This window comes from Hypomesus nipponensis, chromosome 28 (genome assembly GCF_054491055.1).
Source record: "Hypomesus nipponensis isolate SF chromosome 28, ASM5449105v1, whole genome shotgun sequence".
NCBI lineage: Eukaryota > Metazoa > Chordata > Actinopteri > Osmeriformes > Osmeridae > Hypomesus > Hypomesus nipponensis.
The window spans coordinates 5808352-5831500 of NC_140388.1; the positions used below are offsets into that span (position 1 = coordinate 5808352).

Genomic DNA, 23149 nt, shown 5'->3' on the forward strand with positions numbered 1-23149 from the left:
AACTGTAACAATTGTGTTAAATACTTGATAGCTGAATTATTCTCGGACTTAGTGAGGGATGTAAAAAAAATGTTTTTATGTATGAGTTCTTTAAATACAAAACAATATATTGCTATTAAGGGGTGTACAGTTATTAAAGCCACGATAAATCAATTGGAGACAGTTACTTAAAATAATAAAGTTGAATAGAGTTGTCTAAGGAGAATATTACTGATGATGAAAATGTAGAAATTAAAAACATCAGCTTGCAACTTGACGAGTTGTACTTGGATTTAGCTTAAGGGGCCTTTATAAGATCTTGGGCCACATGGTTAGAGGAGGGCGATAATAGGCCTGTTTTTCTTTAGATGGTTTGGGAATGGCCTTCGTAATATTATTTCTTAATTTGATAGATCTGGCACTATACTGACATATGAACAATTTATGTCAGGTCATGGCCTCCCAGTTCCATTTAGGGAATTTAATTCACTCACTAAAGCTAGCCCGGCCTAAGGGGTTAGTCCAATTTATCAAATGTCACCTTTCTTTTGGTATGGTCAATGCAACACAACATAAATTACTTTTGAATGGGATTGATGTGATAGACAGTTTGATAATAAACATATTCGCCAGATCTTTCAATTCCTAAAAAGAATAACACCTAGAGGGAAATTCTACTGGGGATCTTTGGTTCAAGACTGGTAAAAAGCTTGGCTGTTACCCAACTGTAACACAAATAAGGTGAAGGAGGTTCACTTCACAATCCTACATCAAATATATCCAGTGAATGACAACACAGCAAAATATACTGACATAAGCTCTGCTTGTTCCTTTTGTGACAACACAGATGAAACAATGTTGCATCTCTTTTTTGAAAGACAAAACAGTTTCTTAATGTCTTAAATTATTATCTTTTTGAATTATCGAATTCTCTTACTGCAAAGCATTTTCTCTTTTATTATGAGAACCGCGGGAACCACACTTTGGAATTTGTTGTAAACGTTTTTACTCTGCAAGCCAAGTATTTCCTCCACAAACATAAACGGCTACAATGACAGCCATCCTTCCATGTCTGTAAGCTAGACTTGTATGTCTCCTCCACATGGTCGTGGTGCAAAAGGTGGGTCACAATGATTCCCTAACCACTCAGCTATCTGACACAGTTGTTTACCAAATCAGTCATCTGATCTGTAGTTGTTTCTCTGTGTGTTTTAGTGAACTGATGTACCAATATAATGTATGCTCTTCTTTGTGTTTCTGTATTGTCACTATGCATCAATAAAAAAAAGGCTTTTGATGTTTTATTTTTCTTAACCCTAAAATGGGTTCACTTACATCTCATTTCGTCTTGCATTCCCTTTAACTAGCCCCCCCCCCCATAAAAAAAGTATAAACAAAACGACCACACAATTTAGGCAACCATTCCAGATATTAACATTTAAATGCCATCAAGTCATAGAAAACAGCCCAATATAATACGCACACCTGTAGATTACATCAGATAACATGACGTTTTGCAGTCAAATACAAACATGTTATTACACTCTCTTCACAGTTTCTGAAGGGGGTTTGGTCTGATATGCTTTTAAAAAGATAACTTTTTATGTCTAAAAACGTCCAACACTTAAAATGTTACAAGATCCACATGGTCCTCCTGAATGTTTGTGTTGGATTGCCTCCCTGAATCATGATCGTCATAGTCACCAACAGTTTCTGTGTCGTCGTGGTCACCTGAAAAAAAGATCAAGCAGTTCAAACTGGATTCTAGGTTCAGATGAGGACACACGCAATGTAAAATTACTACAGAATATCAAAAGAAAATACAAAGAAAGCCCATGTATAATTACTACAGAATGAGAGTAGAACTTTATTGATGCCATTAGGAACTGCAGTGTTAGGGCCACATCAACGAGGGCAAAATATAAAAAAATAAGACGATCCAAGATACGATTCATTCAGTTAATTAATACAAACATGTCCAACGTCGGGCAAACGGAAAGTGGGTAGCATTAGTCACTGGTGTGCCTAGAGAGTACCAAGCAGCTAGCTACTCACTGGAGGGAATGCGGTGTATCTCGACGAGTGTGGTGTTCTGTCCGTTCGCTAACGGGGGGAGTCTGGGCACCGTGTCGTGGAAAATCTCCTCCTCGTCCGATTCCACCAGGCTCAGCACGTCCCCCCTCTCCTCCTCCATCCTCCTGGAACAGAAATCCCACTCGGTGAGCACCTGGAAGACACGCGCGGCCCTAACGCGGCCCTTCTTTCTCGTGGAAGACAAGTTGCTCGATGCCTTTTTGTTTTGTCCTGCAGCTTGTAATGTGTGCGAAGGAACGAGACACTCACCCAAATCCATGAGCTGTGAAGAACACAATGACAATAGTGAGATTACATTCATAGATCATTCTATAATCATCCTTATGACGTGACCCTTCTGGAATATCCAACCGTAGTTTGGATATTCCCAAGCAGACAATCAGTAACTGTCCAAGCAGGGGCGCCGCCAGGAATTATGGGCCCCATGTATAAAAATTGTCCTAACTTTTCCCCCCTATACGGCACGGGCATGGGTCATAGCACATTTGGCGCCCTAGGCAAGATTTATCACCAGTGTCGTCGTCCCGGCAGTGGTGCAGTTAGCGCCCTCTGTTGTAGTGCGGGAGGGTTAATACTGAAAATGCCGCCCCCCTCTTCATGCCGCCCTAGGCGGCTGCCTATGTCGCCTATAGGAAGGACCGGCCCTGCAGACAATTAGGGTGGAAAAAACCCTTCACAAACCCCTCCAGTCTTACCCAGGCAAATTCTGTCACGGCTGGAGTACATCGATTTGGCGACGACAATGCCCAGCCCTATGATGAGAATGGCCAGGAAAGTCCCCATAACGACTCCTGTGGACGCCGAGGTCGCTGTGGAGAAAAAAGGAACAGCCCCAACATGCTTCACTGCCGGACGTGGGTAACACTATTCACCTGCGTACAGCTAGCACAACAGGTTAGACGACGTTCCAGAGGTGTGGCCTGCACCAGGCTGTGGCGGAGGCTCATCTCAGTCTGGCGTGTTCACCTAGTTAAACTCACTCGCGTTCATATGTACTGTGCAAAGGTCTTAGGCACAATTACAAAAAGTAAAGCTGAAATGCTTTAGGAAATAATTCAATGAAAAGATTTTTCACAAAATAGCACTTGTATAGTGCTGCACAAATACAGTTGACATCACAACCAAATATAAGACAATATTCATGGTAAAGATCTTGGGTGCCAAAGACTTCTGGGCAGTACTGTACAGTCTGGAAGAGCCTTCATCACTGGTCTCCATTGTAGTCATGGAAATAGAGCCCCGGTTTCCAGCATGAAGTAATTAAAGTGAATTCTGTCAAATTCGGATTAACACCTCACAATACAAACAAATACACCCGCACACTCTTTCCTCCACCCTCATCCCCAGCCACTTACTCTTGACGGTGAGGTATACCTCCATCTCACGGACCATGAGTGGGTTCTCGCTCCTGCAGAAGTACAGGCCCTCGTCCTGCTGGGTGAGGTTCACGATGGTGAGGCTGAACACGGGGCCCTGCTGGGTGACCTGGTACTTGGGGCCTGGGACCACGTCCAGTTGCTGGGCTGTCCTCTTCCAGGTGGTTCGGGCCGGAGGGAGGGAGCTGTCCTCTGAGCAGGTGAGCGTCACGCTGGTGTCTTTCAAGCCCACGGCCATGGGGTCTCCTTTAGGGTAAGGAGACCCTAAGGGAAGGGAGGAGAGGGGGGGGGAGACAGAGTTCAATGCCTGGCTATGGATCCGTTTAAACTGCAATCTGTCCTCTGTTGGACAGATGGGAGCTCAGAGTGGCCGCGGACGGGTGAGGCTGTGGCTCGCACATTTGTGGATACCGTCTCACTGTTTGCTTAGCTGTTATCTGGTCGATAAGACAGTCTGGTCCATAGACATAGTTTCTTTTGTTATGTAAAAAAGTAGGGAAGGGATTGTTAGTTCTGGATGTGGCCTCAACAAGTCACATGGCATTTCACGAATTCCCATGTTTCTATAAGCCCTGCAGACCGTAGCGGGGCCCATCCAACCCTCCTCAGTTCTGAAGCTCCAACAACAACAACAACATCTCCAGCTCACTACAGGGGCACTTACTGAGGGTGAAGGAGCAGGCCTTCTTCCCCCCTGTGGGCAGAGTCTGGTGGTGGCCGCTACACTTCACCGTCAGCCCCTCGTGGAGCTGCGACCTGTTCCTCCTCAGGACCAGACTGTCGGCCTCTTGAGACACCAGCAGGTCTCCCCCCACCGACCCCCCGCCCATGTCCTGGCCGTCCCCCCAAAGCAGCATGGGGGTGGGGTAGGCCCCGAACCAGCTGCAGTTGAACAGGACTTGGGAGGGGTCCTCTTCCAAACTCCACTGACACTCTGGGTGTCTGTCTGGCGCGTCTGGGGGAGACATGTTGGTGAATGAGTGAGGGTGGGGGAGACACGTGGATGAATGGGTGAGGAGAAGGCAGACTGTACACATGACCAAAAAAACAAGGCAAGAGTCAGCTACAACTGTGCTGAATTCGATAAGAACAGAACGTCAAACTGGGAAGTCATGAATTCAACAAAGAAAGTAGTGACACAGAAGGAAGTGGTGACATCCCTGTCTGGGGACAAAGCCCTGTCACCCACTGTCTCGGTGACGGAGGGTACTCTTCCTGGTTACCTACAGTATACGAGTAGCAGCGTGCTCCAGCTGACCGCCTTCTGGGAGAGTGTGTTCACGGCAGTGCAGGTGTACTCCCCCTGAGCGCTAGGCTGGATGTCGTCCAGTTTCAAGTCCAGCCATGCCCCCCTGCCCTGGACCAGGGAGGTTCCATGGAAGCTCCAGGACAGGTTCTGGGCGGGGAAGGACTGGCTGGAACAGTTCATGGACACGTTGGAGCCTCTGTACAGGACCTGCGTCCCATTGGGCAGCAACAGAGATACTGGTCTGACGACTGCGGTCACGTTCAGGGGTCCACCTAGGAAGTACCGAGAAGTCACTGACAGTGAAGCCCCATCTGCCCATGCATTTGCTCTCCATCCCAGTATAAAGCACAGCACTGGCACATTGGGTGTAGCTGTGAGCTAGTAACTGTATAGACTATGGCCTGCCTGTCGCTCAGCATTAAAGCACAACAGCTCGTTCAAGAGCAGGTTACAGTTATATTTCTTTAGTATCAGTGCGTTAGGTTGGGCTTTATGGCTACTGCCCCAAGCAGTCTTGTGGAACCAGTTTCAAAGCTCCCATTCTTGACATGGCAAGAGCAGACATCTACATAAATAAATAAAAAATCTGGACATATTTATCTATGGTACATTGATAAAGGAAAAAAGTTACTTACTGACTACGTGCAATGCAACACTTGATTGAGTGTGGTTGCCCCCAGAAAGCGAATCGCAGTCGTACATGCCCTGATCAGACAGGGCAGTTGACCGAATCTCCAGAGAGCCATTGTCCAATATGGAAAGACGCTCGGCAGCTTGCTTCAAAACTTTCGTATGATTACGGGTCAGGAGAAGCTGTCCATCCTTCGACCATTGTGTGTAGGATGCGGGTGTATTATTCCCGAGGCTGTAACACGGAAGTAGAGCACTCTCTCCCAGATTTCCAAGAGTTTCACCCGCGCCTTTGACTGAAACTGCCGTACAAACATGGGGGCGGAACAGAGCAAGAGTTAATGTAACAGACTCAGCAGGTGGATTCTGAATATTGTTGGAATTGGATGTAAAGTCACTCACCTGTCCAATGCATTAATAAAAGTAAAAAGATTGCAATAGCGAATGCCTTCATGTTTTTACTCTTTGCCTACATATACTACCTGATTTCGAAGTACACAAAAAGCTTTTCTGTACACCTGTCTGACTCGCGAACCAAGAGGTTCGATTCACAGTTGGCTAAGAGGGTCTGAAACCCATTACACTACTATCCGTAACTTAGGCCTGTCCATCGGTAGCCACCGGTATTCATTAGCCTATTTGGTAGGTTCTCCTGAAATGCTAGACTTTCCCTACACATAGCCTACCTATTTACGTTCACACGTTCATCCGGAAACTTGAGGTTTGTCAAACCACACCCAACGCTTACCTTCTTAAAGGTACAGCAACTTTCTGTCTACGCGTCATGTGCTCAAAGAAGCTCCAGTCAAGTTCACTTTAATTATTTTGAAAACATTAGAGCAGTGGTTCCCAACCCTAGTCCCCAGGGCACCCCTGTCCTGCATGTTTTAGATGTTTCCCCGCTCTTACACACCTGAATTCAAATGAATGGGTTGTTATCCAGCTCTGCCGAAGCCTGCTTATGACAATTCATTTGAATCAAGCAGGGAAACAACTAAAACATGCAGGACAGGTGTGCCCTGGTAGCCTGACGTTGTCATACTCATAATTCTAGTCAGAATATGAGTCTGAAAACTCTCCGTTGGGCTGTGACTACGGGACGTGTTTCAGCCGAACTCGTAAAACAAATGCCTCTATGCTCAATTGGATAGACCTACAACCAATCAGAGCAACGTAATATGTTAATTGTTGAAAACGAATTCAACTCAAGGGCTCTTTCGTGACGTTGTTGATTACGTTTCTGTTGATCATCTGTCCATCATCGTATAAAGCCCTGGCAATTTCATTGGTCCGCCCAGATCCTGGTTTTATGTAGTTGTTCCCAATAGGAGACCGTTCAGACCCAACTTCCTGACCAAATTGTTTTGTGGGCGGGGAGAAGTTGGGGCTGGCAGCCAGGCTAGTGCCCTGGGGACCAGGGATGGTATCCACTGCATTAAAGGACAGCAAATCTAAATAATGACAAAATATGAACATCAGTGTGCAGGAGATGTGTGCTTGGGATGAGGGCGCTTTTGCAGCGCAGGGGCAGGGCATTACTGTTAATGTGTTTGCGGGCTAGTCAATGATTGACAAGTAGAACAACTACAGTACCTAATATACAATATTTCTGCGAGTGCTATTGGTTCTCTGTCCCATTTTTTGTCCCACAGCGCCCCTTGGTGTACGTCCAGGGATCTCACCCTCTGTTCTAGAAACTGCATAACATTAAAGCTTTGCTTTCTAGTGTGTCGAGTTGTCTTAGATCAAAATGCCGATGGATCTTAGTCAGTGGAACGGGCCTCTTGCTCTGCAGGAAGTGGAGGAGAGACCTGCACAGGCCTTATCGGTCAAGTATGGCTCCCTTGATATCGACGAGTTGGGGAAAGTACTCACGCCTACCCAGGTAGCCTACCGATAGACCGACCGTCATATTAATTTCGGGTTCAAATGCGTTACTGCGGGTAAAATAGCCTACTACCGAAATATTATGCGTTTTAGGCTATAATTGCGTAACTTATTAAACGCGTTACCCCCGATTGTTGCTGATCCCCAAACCACAACGCAAGCTATGCTATTATTTAGCTAGCTCTACGGCATTTACCCCGTTCAGGCTAGCTTGTATTGACCCACATCCATTACAGACGCGTGCAATGCCACGCCATTACGTAATGTTGCATTGTCATCTTCAATAGATTCTGCTGTGTTCCTTGCGCTGGATGTGTTAAAATGTGTTCAAAGTTTAGTAACACAGTAACCCGGTAAACTACATGTCCTCGTTTGCCCTCAGGTGCAGAGTCGCCCCACATCCGTGCAGTGGGAGGGCAGTGACTCCAGTAAGCTGTACACCTTGGCTCTGACAGATCCTGATGCACCAAGCAGAAAGGACCCCAAATTCAGGTATACTGTGAGCAGGGCAATTTTGGCCTCAAATGCAAGATATTCCACTGGGCCTCTTGATGTATGATTAGGTGTGGCTATGCATGCCTTGGTTGAGTCAAAACAACCACCTTCCCATGTTAGAGAAGACCTAACCTAGTGAAGCCTTTTTCCCCTCAGAGAGTGGCATCACTTCCTGGTAGTGAACATGAAGGGAAATGATGTGTCCAGTGGATGTGTCCTGTCTGACTACGTGGGCTCTGGCCCTCCCAAAGGCACAGGTAGGACCAGACGACAGTCCCAAAACATATTACACCAAACACAATCAAGTGAACGAAAACACCAAAGAAACCTGCCGTTCTTCTGTGTTTGTCAGGGCTCCATCGCTACGTCTGGCTGGTGTACGAGCAGGCCTCCAGCCTCTCCTGCAGTGAGCCCGTCCTCACCAACTGTTGCGGGGACAACCGCGGAAAGTTCCAGATCAAGAGTTTCCGTCAGAAGTACGGGCTGGGGGCCCCCGTGGCAGGCACCTGCTACCAGGCGGAGTGGGACGACTACGTCCCCAAGCTGTATGAACAGCTGGCTGGGAAATGAGACTGACCACAACGTTTTGAGATGTTGGCTCTGAGTCAGCTAGATGCAGAAACACCAAACGATGATGCCTTTTTTTTTGTTTTTTTTTTTGCTGGAGTTGCCACTCAGTATTTCGTGTCTCATTTCCCACCTCACTTCAGGGTTGTTCATGCTGAGCTGTTATCTATACTAACACAACTGATCACAATAAAACTAAAGTACTGCACTGTTCCTCTATTTCATATGTTCTAGTTTCCATTTCCACCAGTTGATCCACTCATTGTAACAATTAAGAAGGAGCATACATGTTGGGTGATGGACCTTGAATGTGTAACCAGGTCATTGGCTCTGGTAGTGTTCCCCATGTCATTGTCCCCTCATTAGAGCTGAAGATGAATCAAACTTAAGTCAGAGTGTGTGTTGAGCACTTTATTTACAAATATAATTAAAAGCTCTGACAGATTCATGCGTTCTCTTAACCTGGAAAAGAAATTAAAGTGCATGCAATAGTAAAGCATAGTACTGATGGAATTCATAAGAAAATACACAGCTTCAGAATTGTGGCTAAAGCAGAAAATGATTTAAATGGAGATTCTGAAATATTCTGTTGACTGATTATTCAACCTCAAATACTGCACGATGAGGGGGAGAAACAAAATCATTGTAAAAAAAAAAAAAAAAGAATCGTGTCACAGTTAAAATACAATAAGAAAATAAGTAAAAGCTCTCCTTAAATCCTTCTGTACACAAAATACATGTCCCCTCCCTCCCTCAAAGCCCTTTGTGCTACCTGGGAGTTGGAGTATACATGTGGTATTATTCACATTGGCTGCCACTGCAGAGATTCAGTACGAAACACCAAGTACCAGGATGCAATTCCCCCTCTGTGCCCCCCCAGCTCAATTATCAAATTCTCAGTCACATTTATTAAATGTACCTACATGTACAGCATTACTTCAAAAGGTTGTCTGCGTATCAAATTGTTTTAATTTGCGATAAAAATCTCCTGATGAATAAATACCAAAAAGAGTTGAAGCAGCCAGGCGAAGCCGCGGAAGAAAGATTCAGTTGGTTTCACGTTGGGCTTTTTCCGCTTTGAACTTTTTGCACAGTTTGAGACAAATTTCCTCTAAACGCATGATCCGAATGACGCAATTTCCCCAGCACTGTCACTCGAAACCTCTCCTTTTTCCTCTCTCGTTTCCACTTTCAGTTACCCCCAGAAGTGTCATCATTGCACAAGAAACAGCAACACGGTGACATATTGTATCGTTATTCATACACAAAAACAACAACATGACAACTAATGGAAGTCATCCAGCATCATTTATGTTAACGTCAACAACGAGAGGAGGGGCCTGTTGGCTCGTGACCCCGCCCAGCCCCTGGAGCCGGGCTGCTATCGGTGGGGATTTGAGTAAGGACATCAGTAGCTAAAGACCAAGCCCGGGTCAGATCAGACCATGCTGGGTTGGGGTTGGGGGGGGGTGACCCAGCGAGGCTGTGCTGAGCCCAGGCACGGCGAGGAGCCAGAACTCCCCTCATCTGTAGTCGTCCTTGGGATAGTCCAGGACCCCCAGGTGGCCGAAGCCCAGGCGGATGCTCTCCATGTCGAAGGAGTCGATCTCTCTCTCCTGGCGCTCCAGCAGACTCTTGATGCGGTCTGTGCGCTCCTTCTGAAGGGAGGCCAGCTCCTCTTCGATCTGGGGACGAGAGCGTACACACACACACACACACACACACACACACACACGTCACTCAAAACCCCATAGACGTGATCAAAAACACCCTCTTGTCACCATCCATCACAAGCCCTCGTTTCTCCAGACCCATACGTTGCTTTGGATGAAAGGAGTCTGCTAAATGAACACGTCTCGCCCCCCCCCCACCGCAAGGCACTGGCCCCCGAACGCCGCCCCCCCCCCCCCCCCTCGCACACAACGGTAATCGACACGCTCAGCCTGTCCTGACCCAGACTCCCACGCACTCGCACGCTCAACTCCATGATGTCATCCCTCCGCCGGGCTGCAGGGCTCGGTGCTACCAGCGGGTGGCGCTGCGCCACCACGCGCCACACAGCGGCTGCTTTCTGAGGCAGGATCGCACTCTTTGTTGTCGAAGGAGCAGTGGTAGAAGATTACGTCAGTCATTCGCAGACATGATTTTGTCGGAAACTTGTGTTTTGACGAGTGGCAGACTGTCTTCGAGGGGCAGGGTGAATGTAAGTACGTGCTGATCGGTAGGAGGGCAGGGAGGGGGGGGGGGGGGGTTGTCTTTGCTCAAACCAAACCAAATCAACTGTTTATATACAGACAAATACAGCACCATTGCATTGACAGTAGCAATGGGACTACTGTGAATGTACAGTAATCTATAGTACAGAGATTATTCTGTGGGGTTTTCCCTGGACTTAGAGCTCATCCCACGGACTCCTGTGGAGAGTGTGTGTGCGTCTCTAAAACTGGCGGTGTTTAGGTAGGCATACGAGTGTGTGGGTGTGATATACCTTCTGGATGTGCCTGCCGCTGTGTATCTGTGTGTGTCTGAGTCAGTTCATGAATCAGCCTGCAAACTCACGTCCCCCACTCCTCACTTCCGTACCCCACTCCCCACTCCCGTCCCCCACTCCTCACTCCCGTACCCCACTCCTCACTTCCGTACCCCACTCCCCACTCCCGTACCCCACTCCTCACTTCCGTACCCCACTCCCCACTCCCGTACCCCACTCCCCACTCCCGTACCCCACTCCTCACTCCCGTACCCCACTCCTCACTCCCGTACCCCACTCCTCACTCCCGTACCCCACACCTCCTCCCCTCCCCCTCGGCTCCTCTACCTTCTGCTCCAGGTGAGCTCGGCGCAGGGACACCTTCTGCTCCTGCTTCTGCAGCTCCCGCTCGTGCTGCGCCTCCGTCTGCATCTTGATCTTGCTCTGGTAGGCGCTGAGCAGCTCCATCTCCTGGTGCAGCTGCCGCCTCAGCGCCTGGCACTCTGCTTCCTGGGCCTCGTCCAGGCGCAGCTGAGGGGGGAGGCCACCGCAGGCGCCGTGCACACACACACACACACACACACACCACGCATAGACATCACACACACACAGACAGACGGACAGGCCACACAAAGAGAGAGAGAGATAGAGAGAGGGGAAAAGACAGAGAGAGAGAGACAGAGACAGAGAGACAGAGAGACAGAGAGACAGAGAGACAGAGAGAGAGAGAGAGAGATAGAGAGAGAAGGGACGAGAGAGAGAGGGGAAAGAGAGAGAGAGAGAGAAGGGACAAGACAGAGAGAGAGAGGGAAAGAGAGAGAGAGAGAGAGGAGGGGACAAGACAGAGAAAGAGAGAGAGAGAAGGGACAAGACAGAGAGAGGAAGGAGAAAAGACAAAGAGGGAGGGGAAAGACAGAGAGAGAGAGACACGGAGGGAGGGAGAGGAAAGAGGGACAGAAAGACGAGCGTAGAAACGAAGAAGGTGAGATATGAAGGGAGGAAAAAGGCAAGTGGGAGAGGTGGGATGGAGAGGTAGACAGAGGAGAGGAGGGGACAGCGTTACAACATTAGAATACCAACAACCACGTCCCCCACGTTAACGCTTCTGTCTGTACTCAGTGTTTCCACCCCTGTAGCTTTAGCCACACACAACTTACTAGCAACAGGTTGCTAACTAACATAATCTAAACTACTAACTAGCAACCTGATATTAACCAACTACCCACAGACTATGAGCTAGCTGGTTACTAGTGACTGACAGGTTATGAGCTAGATGGTACCTAGTTGATGACAGGTTATGAGCTAGCTGGTAACTAGCTGATGACAGGTTAGGAACGAGCAGATAACTAGTTAGTGACAGGTTAGGAACTAGCTGGTCACTAGTTAGTGACAAGTTATGAGCCAGCCACTGATGCATGACAGGCAATGAGCTAACGGGTAGCTGATGTGTAACTGGTGAATAACGAGCTAGCAGGTAACTCGTCAGGGTGGAAGGCTCACCGCCTGTGAGGCCATCATCTCGTTGATGCTCTGGTCGTACTGTTCGGCCAGGATGGCCAGCTTGCGAGTCTGCTCCTCCTTCAGGGCCTTCAGCACCGCCTTGTGCTCACTCTTGGGGGTCACCTCTATCTGGTGGTGCCTCAGCGCCTTGTACTGCTTGGTCTGCACCTTGCACGTGTCCTGAAACTGCTTCTTTATCTGCAGCTCCATGGCCTGGAGTGGATGGGGGTTAGCTTAGCGTTAGCTACCTTGCCTCTTGGGTGTTAGCCTAGCCTAGCTATCCGGATGAACAAGTCAGGTGGTGTGTTTCCCCTCTCGCCTTAAGACTCAACATTAGCTCCCCAATGTTAGCCTAGTCTTGCCCAACCTAGCTCTCAGCTAGCCAGCATCGAGCTTCAAAAACTTTCCCATTAGCTCCCCACTGTTAGCCTAGCCTAGCCTAGCCTGACCTGGCTCTCAGGCTAGCTCGCTAGTGGATGCAGCCTCCTTACCTTGAGGTTCTTGGGCTGCTGCCGTAGCTCCAGCACGTGCTTGCGGTGAAGCTCGCGCTCGCGGCGGTTGTTGTACTCGATCTGGTTGTCCAGCTCCGTCTGGTGCTGCAGCCGGATCAGGTCCATCCGCAGCTTCTGCAGGGTCTTCAGCTGCCGGCGCTCCAGCTCCTGGCTGGACTCGTCGTGGCGGATCAGCATGGCGTGCTCCATCTCCTTCTGGCTCTTCTTCTTGTTCAACTCCTGGACGGGGGACCGAGGGAGGGAGGACAGGGGAGGTGAGGAGAGAGAGAGAGAGGGAAGGAGGTAGGACAAGAGGGTGGAAGGAAGAGGGATGGAGGGAAGGTGGCAGGCAGGTAAGGGGGCCAGTGAGGATGGGGGGGAGAAAGAGATCCGTTTAGATAAATCAACAACCACAATTCGAACAATGTCTCTCCGAGCTCACACCTCCATACTTAAAAGCAACAGTGGTATTAACACCTGAATCGAAGGATAAGGGTCAGGCTAAAGCTCCCGGAGGCAAAACAGGCTTTCTGGCAAACGCGGCTGTGTTAGCACACTTCAACCAGGTCTAATACACCAAGGAAGATTAGAACGTAAACAAGGCAACAATGCATTCATCCCTAATCTGTTCAGTGTTAAGTGGAAACCACCTCTTTCAGCACTTTTCAACAGTCAACGAAAACACCCCACCCCCCGCCCCAAACCCGGGGACCCAAGAGGTCCGTCCCCGACGAGCCTGTTCCCTCGCATCCCCTCCAATCCCACCTCCTCCTCGTTTGTCTCCCTCTCCGTCTCTCTCCGTCTCGCGCCACATCCTCACCTCCCGGATCTGCTCCTGCTCAAACTCCTGCCGCCGGATCATGACCTTGCGCCGGAAGGCGCGGCAGTTCCTGTCGTAGAAGACCCTCTGCTGGCCCAGGAGCGTGGCCTCCTCCTCGGCCTGGGAGTGCTGCAGGTTCTCCTTGTGCTTGGACAGGCGCTCCTGTTTCTCCTTCTTCGGGGTGCTGTGGTCCTCGTTCATCTCCTGGGGGGGGGGGGGGGGAGGGGAGAGAAGAGGAGGGTCGGGGGGGAGAGGAGGATGGAGGGGGAACAAAGCACAGGAGGAGAGGAGGGGAGGAAAGGAGATCAGATGAGAGGAAAGGAAGGAGGGAGAAGGAAGGACACTTGTGATGAGAGGGAGGGCGAGAGGTGTGGATCTGACCCGAGGACGCAGGAGGGTTACAGGGTCTGAACCCTGAGGTCCAGTTCGCAGCTAGGACCTGGATATCCGTCTAATTGCTGCATTTTACATGGTCATACAAGACTCAAACGGAAACCAAATAGGTAACCCAGGAATGTCAAAACAACCATGTTATGTTCCCGACTCAGTTATGTCACTGATATAAAGTAGCCGGAGAGAAAGAGGTGGAAACTGAGTGCAGCTGAGCGCCTGTTTTTAGCTCGCTCAGCTCCAGAACCTCAGGCTATTGCAACTGACAACTGACATCATGATTCAGCAGAAACCTTGAAATACACCTCCCTAGCACCACAAAATGGCTGCTAATAGGGGTGGTATTTCGGTGGCCTTACGCTAAGCATCCCCTTTTCGCTTTCATGTGTGTTTAAACGCCTGAGCGGACTGAAGCTAAAGCTGCTCATGTTCTTAACAAACAGGATGTGATCCCAGGTCGTGGTAGGTATTAGACCCCGAGTCGTTGGTGGGCTGTGGTATCACCCTGCGCCAGCTTCTTTTCCACAGAGCTGACCTAGTTCCACTCTCCTTATCTCCGCAGCCCGCCGTTAACGCGTCTCTGCTGCTGTCAAATGCGGCGTTGGAGGCGGGAGGCGCACTCATGAAGGCCTGTTGTGTGCCTGAGTGCGCCGGCGACGCATGCGTGCGATTATGCGAGCGCGCCGGGTAGGTGGGGGTGACTCACGTGTGTGTTTGTGCGTGCGTGCGTTTGTGTGCGCGCGTGGGAGGGTTGATGCAACAGTAAATTACAACGTGTACACTACAGCATGCGTCATGCCACTCCAGAGACGGGGGAGGTGTGTGTTTTGTGTGTATGTGTGTGTGTGTGTGTGTGGGGGGGGGGGGGGACGACGACACAGACCTCCTTAATCTTCTCCTTGCAGAGTTTATACTGCTTCTTCTGGTTGTCCAGGAAGGTGGTGAGCTCCTTCTTCTGCTGCCCAACGATCTGCTGCTGGAACTTCTTCTCATCGGTGCTGGCTGTCTTCATCTGGGGGGAGAGACAGGGAGGGAAGGACAAGAACAAGTCCTGGGGTTTGTTTCAGTTTTTTTCTTTTTTTCCTCGCGTGAACACATTGCACATTCCATGTCACGAGAACTCCCCTCGACGGGAACCAGCCGGCGCGAGCGAGGCTAGCGCCCGTCCGCCCGCCCGCGCGCACGCACCTCCTTGTCCATGTGCGCCGCGTGCCTCTTGGCCAGCTTCTCCAGCTCGATGTAGGCGTTGTTGGCCTGCGTCTCCACCTCTTTGTGCAGCTTCAGCCGGTGCTCGTCCATCTCCGCCTTCAGCTTGTTCTCCAGGGCGATCAGCTGCTTCTGGTGCTGCCGCCGCATGCGCTTGTAGCCCGACATCTGCTCCCGCAGCTCGTTTTCCTGCTCATGCTCCTGGATCTGCTTGGTCACCTGGCCGGGGGGGGGCAGAGGGGACAGGTCATCGAGGGGTGAGGTTGAAGGGATGGAGGTCACCGAGGGGGTGAAAAGTCAAGGAAGAGGGTGGGGTTACAGAGGGGAACAGGAGAAAGGTTGAGGGGGCGGAGCATGGAGTCGCCGAGGGGGACAGGTGGAGGGTCAAGGTGGCAAGGTTGGGTGACTTGGGTGAGAGGGTCAAAGAGAAACTGGGAGATCTGCGAGGTTGAAGATCGAGAGGTTGCTTTAAACGAGAGGTCAAGCTTGAGAGGTCAGAGTTGATGGGGTGAAAAGTGGTCGAACAGGAGCTCTTGCTGCGATGTCTCACTTACATTCCAATGGCCAACACAGAACCAAACCACGAGACAAGAGAAGGAACACGCTTCTTAAACAGGACCGGCGCAGAGGCAAGGCAAATCTCCTCGGCCAGAAGGTCACGCACCAACACGGTTGATCCACTACTGGGAGATTCCAGGTCATTCCATCAGTCTGCCACGGCCCCCACCCAGGGCTGCCGTTCACACTGGCCCAGTGGCGTCACAACAAACGCCCCTTTCATCTCCTCAGACAGTTGCTCTCTTACACCCGCCACCCATCAACAGGTCCCTCACAGAGCCTGAAATACAGCCCCAGCACTGCACAGCAACGCCGAGAGGCTGAGACCTAAAGCCTTCTCAGCGCCATCAAAAACCCTTCACCACCCCAACTAACCTTACACTGCTCGCATTCTCACACACACGCACTCTCATAAACCCACACTCACACACTCTCTCTTACACACCCATTCTCACACAAAGGCACACGTCCTCGCTCTCGCACACACCTGACTGAAGGGACTCTCCGCGTCGGTGTAGCAGGAGTCCGTCATCTTCTCGTAGGGTCCTGAGCTCCTCAGGCCAAACATGACGGCTCCGGCGTTGACCAGGTGTGCCAGCATCCAGGGGCCTTGTGGGGCATTCCACGCCACGCTACGTCTCCCGCGACCCCCCTCACACACACACACACACACACACACACACTCAGTCCCACGTACCCCCTCTGGCTCGCTCTTTTCACGCACTCTCTCTCCCTCTGTGTGTCCCCACCTCACACCTCCCGCGTCTTCCTCAGTCCCTACCTCACACACTCTCTGCGCGTGGCCCGACCTCGCCCTCCCTCTCAATCCCGACCTCACACACACTCTCTCTCTCTCTCTCGCGCGCGCGCTCTCTCCGTCCCGACCTCGCGCTCCCTCGCTCCCTCTGCGTCCCCGACCTCACTCTCGCTGGCTCCCTCTCGGTCCCTGCCTCCCACGTTCTCTTCCCACCAGTGGAGAGTGACGGCTGGCTGTGCGGGAGCACCCCCCCTGGTCAGGGTGCCAAAGCGGGGAGGGGCCAGCGCAGGGGCAGGGAGGTGGGAGGGGGGAGCCAGGCTGGGTGGCTGGAGGCAGGGCCTGGGCCAGGGGGGCAGGGTTTGGGCCTGCAGGGGGCAGGGTTTGGGCCTGCAGGGGGCAGGGTTTGGGCCTGCAGGGGGCAGGGCTGGTGTGTGTGTGTGTGTGGGGGGGGCAGTAAGCCAGCCCCCCCTCAGGAGTGTCTCTCTGTGCTGTGGGGCGGCGGTGGCCAAGGGGAGCACAGAGAGACACTATCAGGGGGGCTGGCTTACTGGCTCAGCAGCAGAGCAGGTGGGCTCATGAATACCTCATTGAGATATGAGGAGAGATGGGGGGGGAAGAAAGAGGTATGGAAGTAGGGGAGATGGGCACAGAACGAGAGAGAGAGAGAGAGAGAGAGAGAGAGAGGGGGAGAGAGAGAGAGGGGGAGAAAGAGAGGGAGAAAGAGAGACAGCATCCTAATCCACTCTGAATCAATACCCCTACTGTGTGTTCGGTACCAATCCTGGTCACGTGCGTTCTGCCCCACTGCCACCAGGCTCGGAGAGGGGCGGGGGGGGGGGGATCAGTGTCAGCGGAAGGCTGGAACACTTCCAGGTCAAAGGTGGCCATGGAGGTACTTCCATAACGACGGCAAGCGGAGCCCCCGGGTGGCAGAGTGTGGAAAGGTGGACACTCCTGTAGCGGACACGGCCGTCCAGCTCGGCCCCAGGAGGTGAAGTGCCATCCCTTCCTTTGCTCAGCCCCACTAACGTGGCAGAATGTCGTGAAAGACCCAGTGTGATCCAGTCCATCCCTCTCTCCTCATCGTGGAGCCTCACTGCAGTTCTCGCTCTCCCTTTGTTTTCGATTAGCATTTTTTTGGTCTATCTAATCTGATCTGAGCTTTTGCTTTATTATGAGCAAGTGGGATCCCAAATGTCTGTTGTGGTGTAACTCGTGGCTAGCTGGCAGTTTTGACGGCCCAATAAAGTTATTTGAATAAGTCCAAGTCTCTCTCTCCCTCTCTCTGACGCACTCTCTCTCTCTCTCTCTCCTTGACCACGAAGGCTTCCTTCACGGGGAAAAATGAAAGCACGCAGCTCTTTACCCATCCCGCTCTCTCTTTGTCTCTGCACATGTCCCTTTTTCCTCACACGCCAGTTACTCTCTGCAGGTCTGAATGTCCACTGGCTCCTTTCCTCTCTCTTCTTTCATCAGTCTCTCTTTCTTTTACTCCTCCCCCCCCTCTCTCCCTCCCTTCCTCTCCCTCTCTCTCCTTCTCTCTCCCTCCCTCTTTCTCTCTCCCTCCCTCTCCCTCCCTCCCTCTCCTCTCCCTCCCTCCCTCTCCCTCTCCCTCTCCCTCTCTCCCTCTCTCTCCCTCTCTCTCCCTCTCAAGGAGGCAGGGGAGGTGTGAGGCAGATGATGTCATCCCCCTTACCAAGAGCAGCACAGCATAGCGGGCTAGCGCTGAGTGTCTGAAACAGGGCGGTCAGACAGACAGACAGACAGACAGACGCGGGCAGGCGGACGGTCGGACAAACAGGCAGGCAGACAGACAGGCTCGACAATCTCCTTCACTGATCGGAGGCACGGAACACACAGGGACATCGGGTGGACCAAGTGCTCTGAGAGAGTCATTGGTAAGCTGAATCCAGGACCATAATGAGGCTTTCCCCTCTGGGTGATCCCAGACACATGGCCAGCTCGCCGTACTGTGGAGAGACTCCGTCTCTGGTCTAGTGGTCTCTCAGTCCAGACAAATACAATAACAAATCACACACACCAGACAGCGGACTGGAAGCCCGTAACCATGACAACAGACGTGGAGGGAGGTAAGGAGAGATGGAGAGGGACCCTCCCACCCGGCATCGTAGTGGAGAGGTCTCGGTGAGGGAGGAGAGAGAGAGAGAGAGAGAGAGAGAAGGAGGAGAAGATGGGGAGGAGGAGGAGAGGGAAGTGGAAGAGGAGGATGAAGAGGCCAGGAGGAGGATGATAGTATAAAAGATGCGGAGGAGACCAGAGACCAGGAGCGAAGAAGGAAAAGAAAGGGTTAACCAAAGGAAAGAGAGAGAGAGACAAAAAGACAGAGACACAGAAAGAGAGAGAGAGGGGGAGAGGCCAGAGAGAGAAAATGGGAGCGAGCGTGTTACCAGTGAGGCAGACTTGATGGTGGCGAAGCGTCCCTGGTTTTTGTAGTTGTAGGCCTGGCTGCTCCGGCCGGACGATGCGGACCTCAGCTCTGCACTCTCCCTGTGCAAGCCGTCCTCCCAGTTATACTGGGACTCCTGACACACACACACACACACACACACAGTGACATACGAGCGATGCATTGTGAGTTTCAACCCTGCAACATTGCCCGAGCTCCACAGTATGGTCACCGGGGGCAGGTCACGACCCTGCTTTCTCCCGACCCTGCACAGGCCCACGAGCCGAGCAGCGCAGCGCTGCTCTGGAGACTCTTATTGTGAAGGGACTCCTCACGGGACAGTGGAGAGGTGTGACTGGGGTGAGCGAGGAAAGCCCAACTGACTGCTCCTGATAGCAGACATGCGGAGCATTCCAACACAACTATAAGCCATTCAAGGTCTAAACTTGGTGTGTGGAGGGGGAGGGCTGCGAAGAGAAGCATCTTTGTTCTCGTGTGTGTGTGTGTGTGTGTGTGTGTGTGTGATCAGTAGCAGCATCATTACAGGAATATCAAGCAGTGAGACTCGGGAGAGTAGGGGTAGTGTGTCTTTGGTTGCCATGGTTTCACCAGTGTGTTAAGGGTTAGCTTTCTTCTTGGCCACGTCTTCATCCTGGTGTGTTCGTGCGCGTGTCTATTTGCTTATTGACTGAATGTGTAGCTGTGTAAGACCTGCATGGCTGTAGCTGTGTAAGACCTGCATGGCTGTAGCTGTGTAAGACCTGCATGGCTGTAGCTGTGTAAGACCTGCATGGCTGTAGCTGTGTAAGACCTGCATGGCTGTAGCTGTGTAAGACCTGCATGGCTGTAGCTGTGTAAGACCTGCATGGCTGTAGCTGTGTAAGACCTGCATGGCTGTAGCTGTGTAAGACCTGCATGGCTGTAGCTGTGTAAGACCTGCATGGCTGTAGCTGTGTAAGACCTGCATGGCTGTAGCTGTGTAAGACCTGCATGGCTGTAGCTGTGTAAGACCTGCATGGCTGTAGCTGTGTAAGACCTGCATGGCTGTAGCTGTGTAAGACCTGCATGGCTGTAGCTGTGTAAGACCTGCATGGCTGTAGCTGTGTAAGACCTGCATGGCTGTAGCTGTGTAAGACCTGCATGGCTGTAGCTGTGTAAGACCTGCATGGCTGTAGCTGTGTAAGACCTGCATGGCTGTAGCTGTGTAAGACCTGCATGGCTGTAGCTGTGTAAGACCTGCATGGCTGTAGCTGTGTAAGACCTGCATGGCTGTAGCTGTGTAAGACCTGCATGGCTGTAGCTGTGTAAGACCTGCATGGCTGTAGCTGTGTAAGACCTGCATGGCTGTATAACCATGTGGCTAGGTGTGCAAGGGAAAAGCAAATCTGATATACTGTGTGCACTTTGTTGGTTTGACAGTAATTATATATATATATATATATATATATATATTTATATATATATATATATATATGATATAGAGGAGGGACGATGGAGAGAAAAACAGATCGAGAGAGAGAGAGAGAAAATGAGAGAGAGTGATAACGAGAGAGAGAGTGAGAACGAGAGAGTGAGAGAGAACGAGAGAGTGAGAGAGAGAGAGAGAACGAGAGAGAGAGAGAGAGAACGAGAGAGAGAACGAGAGAACGAGAGAGAGAACGAGAGAACGAGAGAGAGAACGAGAGAGAGAGAGAGAGAACGAGAGAGAGAACGAGAGAACGAGAGAGAGAACGAGAGAGAGAGAGAGAGAACGAGAGAACGAGAGAGAGAACGAGAGAGAGAGAGAGAGAACGAGAGAGAGAGAACGAGAGAGAGAGAGAACGAGAGAGAGAGAACGAGAGAGAGAGAGAGAGAACGAGAGAGAGAGAACGAGAGAGAGAGAGAGAGAACGAGAGAGAGAGAGAGAGAACGAGAGAGAGAGAACGAGAGAGAGAGAACGAGAGAGAGAGAGAGAACGAGAGAGAGAGAACGAGAGAGAGAGAGAGAACGAGAGAGAGAGAACGAGAGAGAGAGAACGAGAGAGAGAGAACGAGAGAGAGAACGAGAGAGAGAACGAGAGAGAGAGAGAGAGAACGAGAGAGAGAACGAGAGAGAGAGAGAGAGAACGAGAGAACGAGAGAGAGAACGAGAGAGAGAGAGAGAGAACGAGAGAGAGAGAACGAGAGAGAGAGAGAACGAGAGAGAGAGAACGAGAGAGAGAGAGAGAGAACGAGAGAGAGAGAACGAGAGAGAGAGAGAGAGAACGAGAGAGAGAGAGAGAGAACGAGAGAGAGAGAACGAGAGAGAGAGAACGAGAGAGAGAGAGAGAACGAGAGAGAGAGAACGAGAGAGAGAGAACGAGAGAGAGAGAACGAGAGAGAGAACGAGAGAGAGAGAACGAGAGAGAGAACGAGAGAGAGAGAACGAGAGAGAGAACGAGAGAGAGAACGAGAGAGAGAACGAGAGAGAGAACGAGAGAGAACGAGAGAGAGAGAGAGAGAGAACGAGAGAGAGAGAGAGAGAGAACGAGAGAGAGAGAGAGAGAACGAGAGAGAGAGAGAGAGAACGAGAGAGAACGAGAGAGAGAACGAGAGAGAGAACGAGAGAGAGAACGAGAGAGAGAGAACGAGAGAGAGAGAACGAGAGAGAACGAGAGAGAGAGAACGAGAGAGAGAACGAGAGAGAGAGAGAGAGAGAGAGAGAGAGAGAGAGAGAGAGAGAGAGAGAGAGAGAGAGAGAGAGAGAGAGAGAGAGAGAGAGAGAGAGAGAGAGAGAGAGAGAGAGAGAGAGAGAGAGAGAGAGAGAGAGAGAGAGAGAGAGAGAGAGAGAGAGAGAGAGAGAGAGAGAGAGAGAGAGAGAGAGAGAGAGAGAGAGAGAGAGAGAGAGAGAGAGAGAGAGAGAGAGAGAGAGAGAGAGAGAGAGAGAGAGAGAGAGAGAGAGAGAGAGAGAGAGAGAGAGAGAGAGAGAGAGAGAGAGAGAGAGAGCGAGAAAAACTGATTGATGAAGAAAGAGACAGAACCAGAGAGAGCGAGGGAGGGTTTGCTCCGTTCTGACCGTGGCCACCATCTTGTCGTGGGGGGGGGTCTCCAGGCTGCTGTCATAGTCCTGGTGCATCATGGTGTCCTCCAGGACTTCCTGGATGCTGTTGACACTGCTGCTCTGGCTGCCCGTGCTCAGGGACGTGCTGGGGACAGAGTGGTTGCTGCCCACGCTGTTCATCTTACAGCTGGCCTGCTCGCTGTCCTGCTGGACACACACACACACCACGTGTGAACACACACACGTACCACGTGTGAACACACACAGAGACATACACACACTGAAACACACGCCGGGGTCAGCATTGGCAAAAGGACACACACATATATGGTGTTTCCATAGGGCCTCATGATCAGTCACCCTGCAGTGGGGCAACGTCCTCTAGGGGGTGCCAGACTCCAGCCTTGCCCAACTGACCCTCCTTGACCAGCTGGGTCACACTGTTAAGACACTATACTAACAGTGTGTGTGTGTGTGTGTGTGTGTGTGTGTGTGTGCTTCATTGAGTCGGAGAGTGTCAGGTGAGATCTTGACGATGATGTGGCGTATCCGAGGACAGAGAACAAGCTGTGAGGCCACGGCAGAGAGGATTCTGGAAGGTCAGGTCGCCGGTCAGTCAGGTGCGGCGTCGGATAACGAGAGGCTGGTCAGGTGAACGGACACCAAGGAGGTCAAATGTCGTTGACTGTAGAGCAGGGCGGGCCTATTTTACCTTACAACTCTGAATCTTAAATAACAGAGCAGTTGGTTGACTGACTGACTCCCTCCCACCCATCCCATCCCATCCCTCCCTCCCTCCAGGCTTGTACTGACCTCCTCCTCCTCCAGGCTCTCTCCCAGGGGGCCGTGGTGTTTCTCCTGGTACAGGATCTTCTTCATCTTGCGGTACTGCAGGTTGTCCAGCTCCCGCACCGCGTCCTTGGTCCTCTGGATGAGCTCCAGGAGCACCCTGGGGGGCCGTTCCCGACGCACAAACTCATGCTGCCGGGGGTGGGGGGGGGGGGACAACGACAGGGTTATACTACGACTTGGGTGGGGGGGGGGGAGGGCGGGGGTACAGGGTCATTGACTGTGTTGAGGAGGCGGGAAAGCAGGTTACATAAGAAGCACGGGGGGGGGGGGTCCAATCCAGAGAAGATTCCATTATTCATTTCTAGAATGTGTGCTGTAGGATCACGTGTTTGCTGTATGTTGGACCAGAATAACATCTCACTTCCAGAAATCTGCGCCAACCGGATGTTGTACCTGTCTGGGC

General features: G+C 51.3%; 3 protein-coding genes across 8 annotated transcripts in view; 1 reads left to right on the forward strand and 2 right to left on the reverse strand.

Moving 5' to 3' along the window:
* Positions 1-1267: 1267 nt before the first annotated feature.
* vsig10 (V-set and immunoglobulin domain containing 10) lies at positions 1268-6028 on the reverse strand. Its single transcript, XM_084694889.1, has 9 exons — positions 5731-6028; positions 5334-5630; positions 4677-4970; positions 4114-4404; positions 3429-3713; positions 2769-2882; positions 2323-2335; positions 2035-2177; positions 1268-1710 (listed from the first exon to the last, which is right to left on the reverse strand). Exons 1-9 carry the CDS (start codon positions 5780-5782, stop codon positions 1604-1606), a joined length of 1596 nt encoding a protein of 531 aa, XP_084551015.1. The 5' UTR covers positions 5783-6028; the 3' UTR covers positions 1268-1603.
* Positions 6029-6969: 941 nt separating this feature from the next.
* Positions 6970-8490, forward strand: pebp1 (phosphatidylethanolamine binding protein 1). The gene is made up of 4 exons (XM_084694317.1): positions 6970-7213; positions 7598-7707; positions 7867-7967; positions 8063-8490. The coding sequence occupies exons 1-4, from the start codon at positions 7079-7081 to the stop codon at positions 8278-8280; spliced, it is 564 nt and encodes a 187-aa protein (XP_084550443.1). The 5' UTR covers positions 6970-7078; the 3' UTR covers positions 8281-8490.
* A 183-nt stretch (positions 8491-8673) lies between these two features.
* The window catches only part of taok3a (TAO kinase 3a), a 43057-nt gene continuing 28581 nt past the window's right edge, over positions 8674-23149 (reverse strand). For 3 of the 6 annotated variants that reach the window (XM_084694304.1, XM_084694305.1, XM_084694308.1), the window contains 10 exons: positions 22708-22875; positions 21910-22101; positions 18878-19012; positions 15137-15373; positions 14832-14960; positions 13559-13762; positions 12739-12978; positions 12248-12460; positions 11096-11278; positions 8674-9962 (listed from right to left, as the gene is read on the reverse strand). In XM_084694304.1, the coding sequence (XP_084550430.1) occupies positions 9801-9962; positions 11096-11278; positions 12248-12460; positions 12739-12978; positions 13559-13762; positions 14832-14960; positions 15137-15373; positions 18878-19012; positions 21910-22101; positions 22708-22875 (1863 nt within the window). In that variant the 3' untranslated portion in view covers positions 8674-9800. Of the gene's footprint in view, positions 9963-11095; positions 11279-12247; positions 12461-12738; positions 12979-13558; positions 13763-14831; positions 14961-15136; positions 15374-16199; positions 16886-18877; positions 19013-21909; positions 22102-22707; positions 22876-23149 lie in introns of those variants that run through there. The other 3 variants (XM_084694306.1, XM_084694307.1, XM_084694309.1) reach the window with 3 other exon arrangements.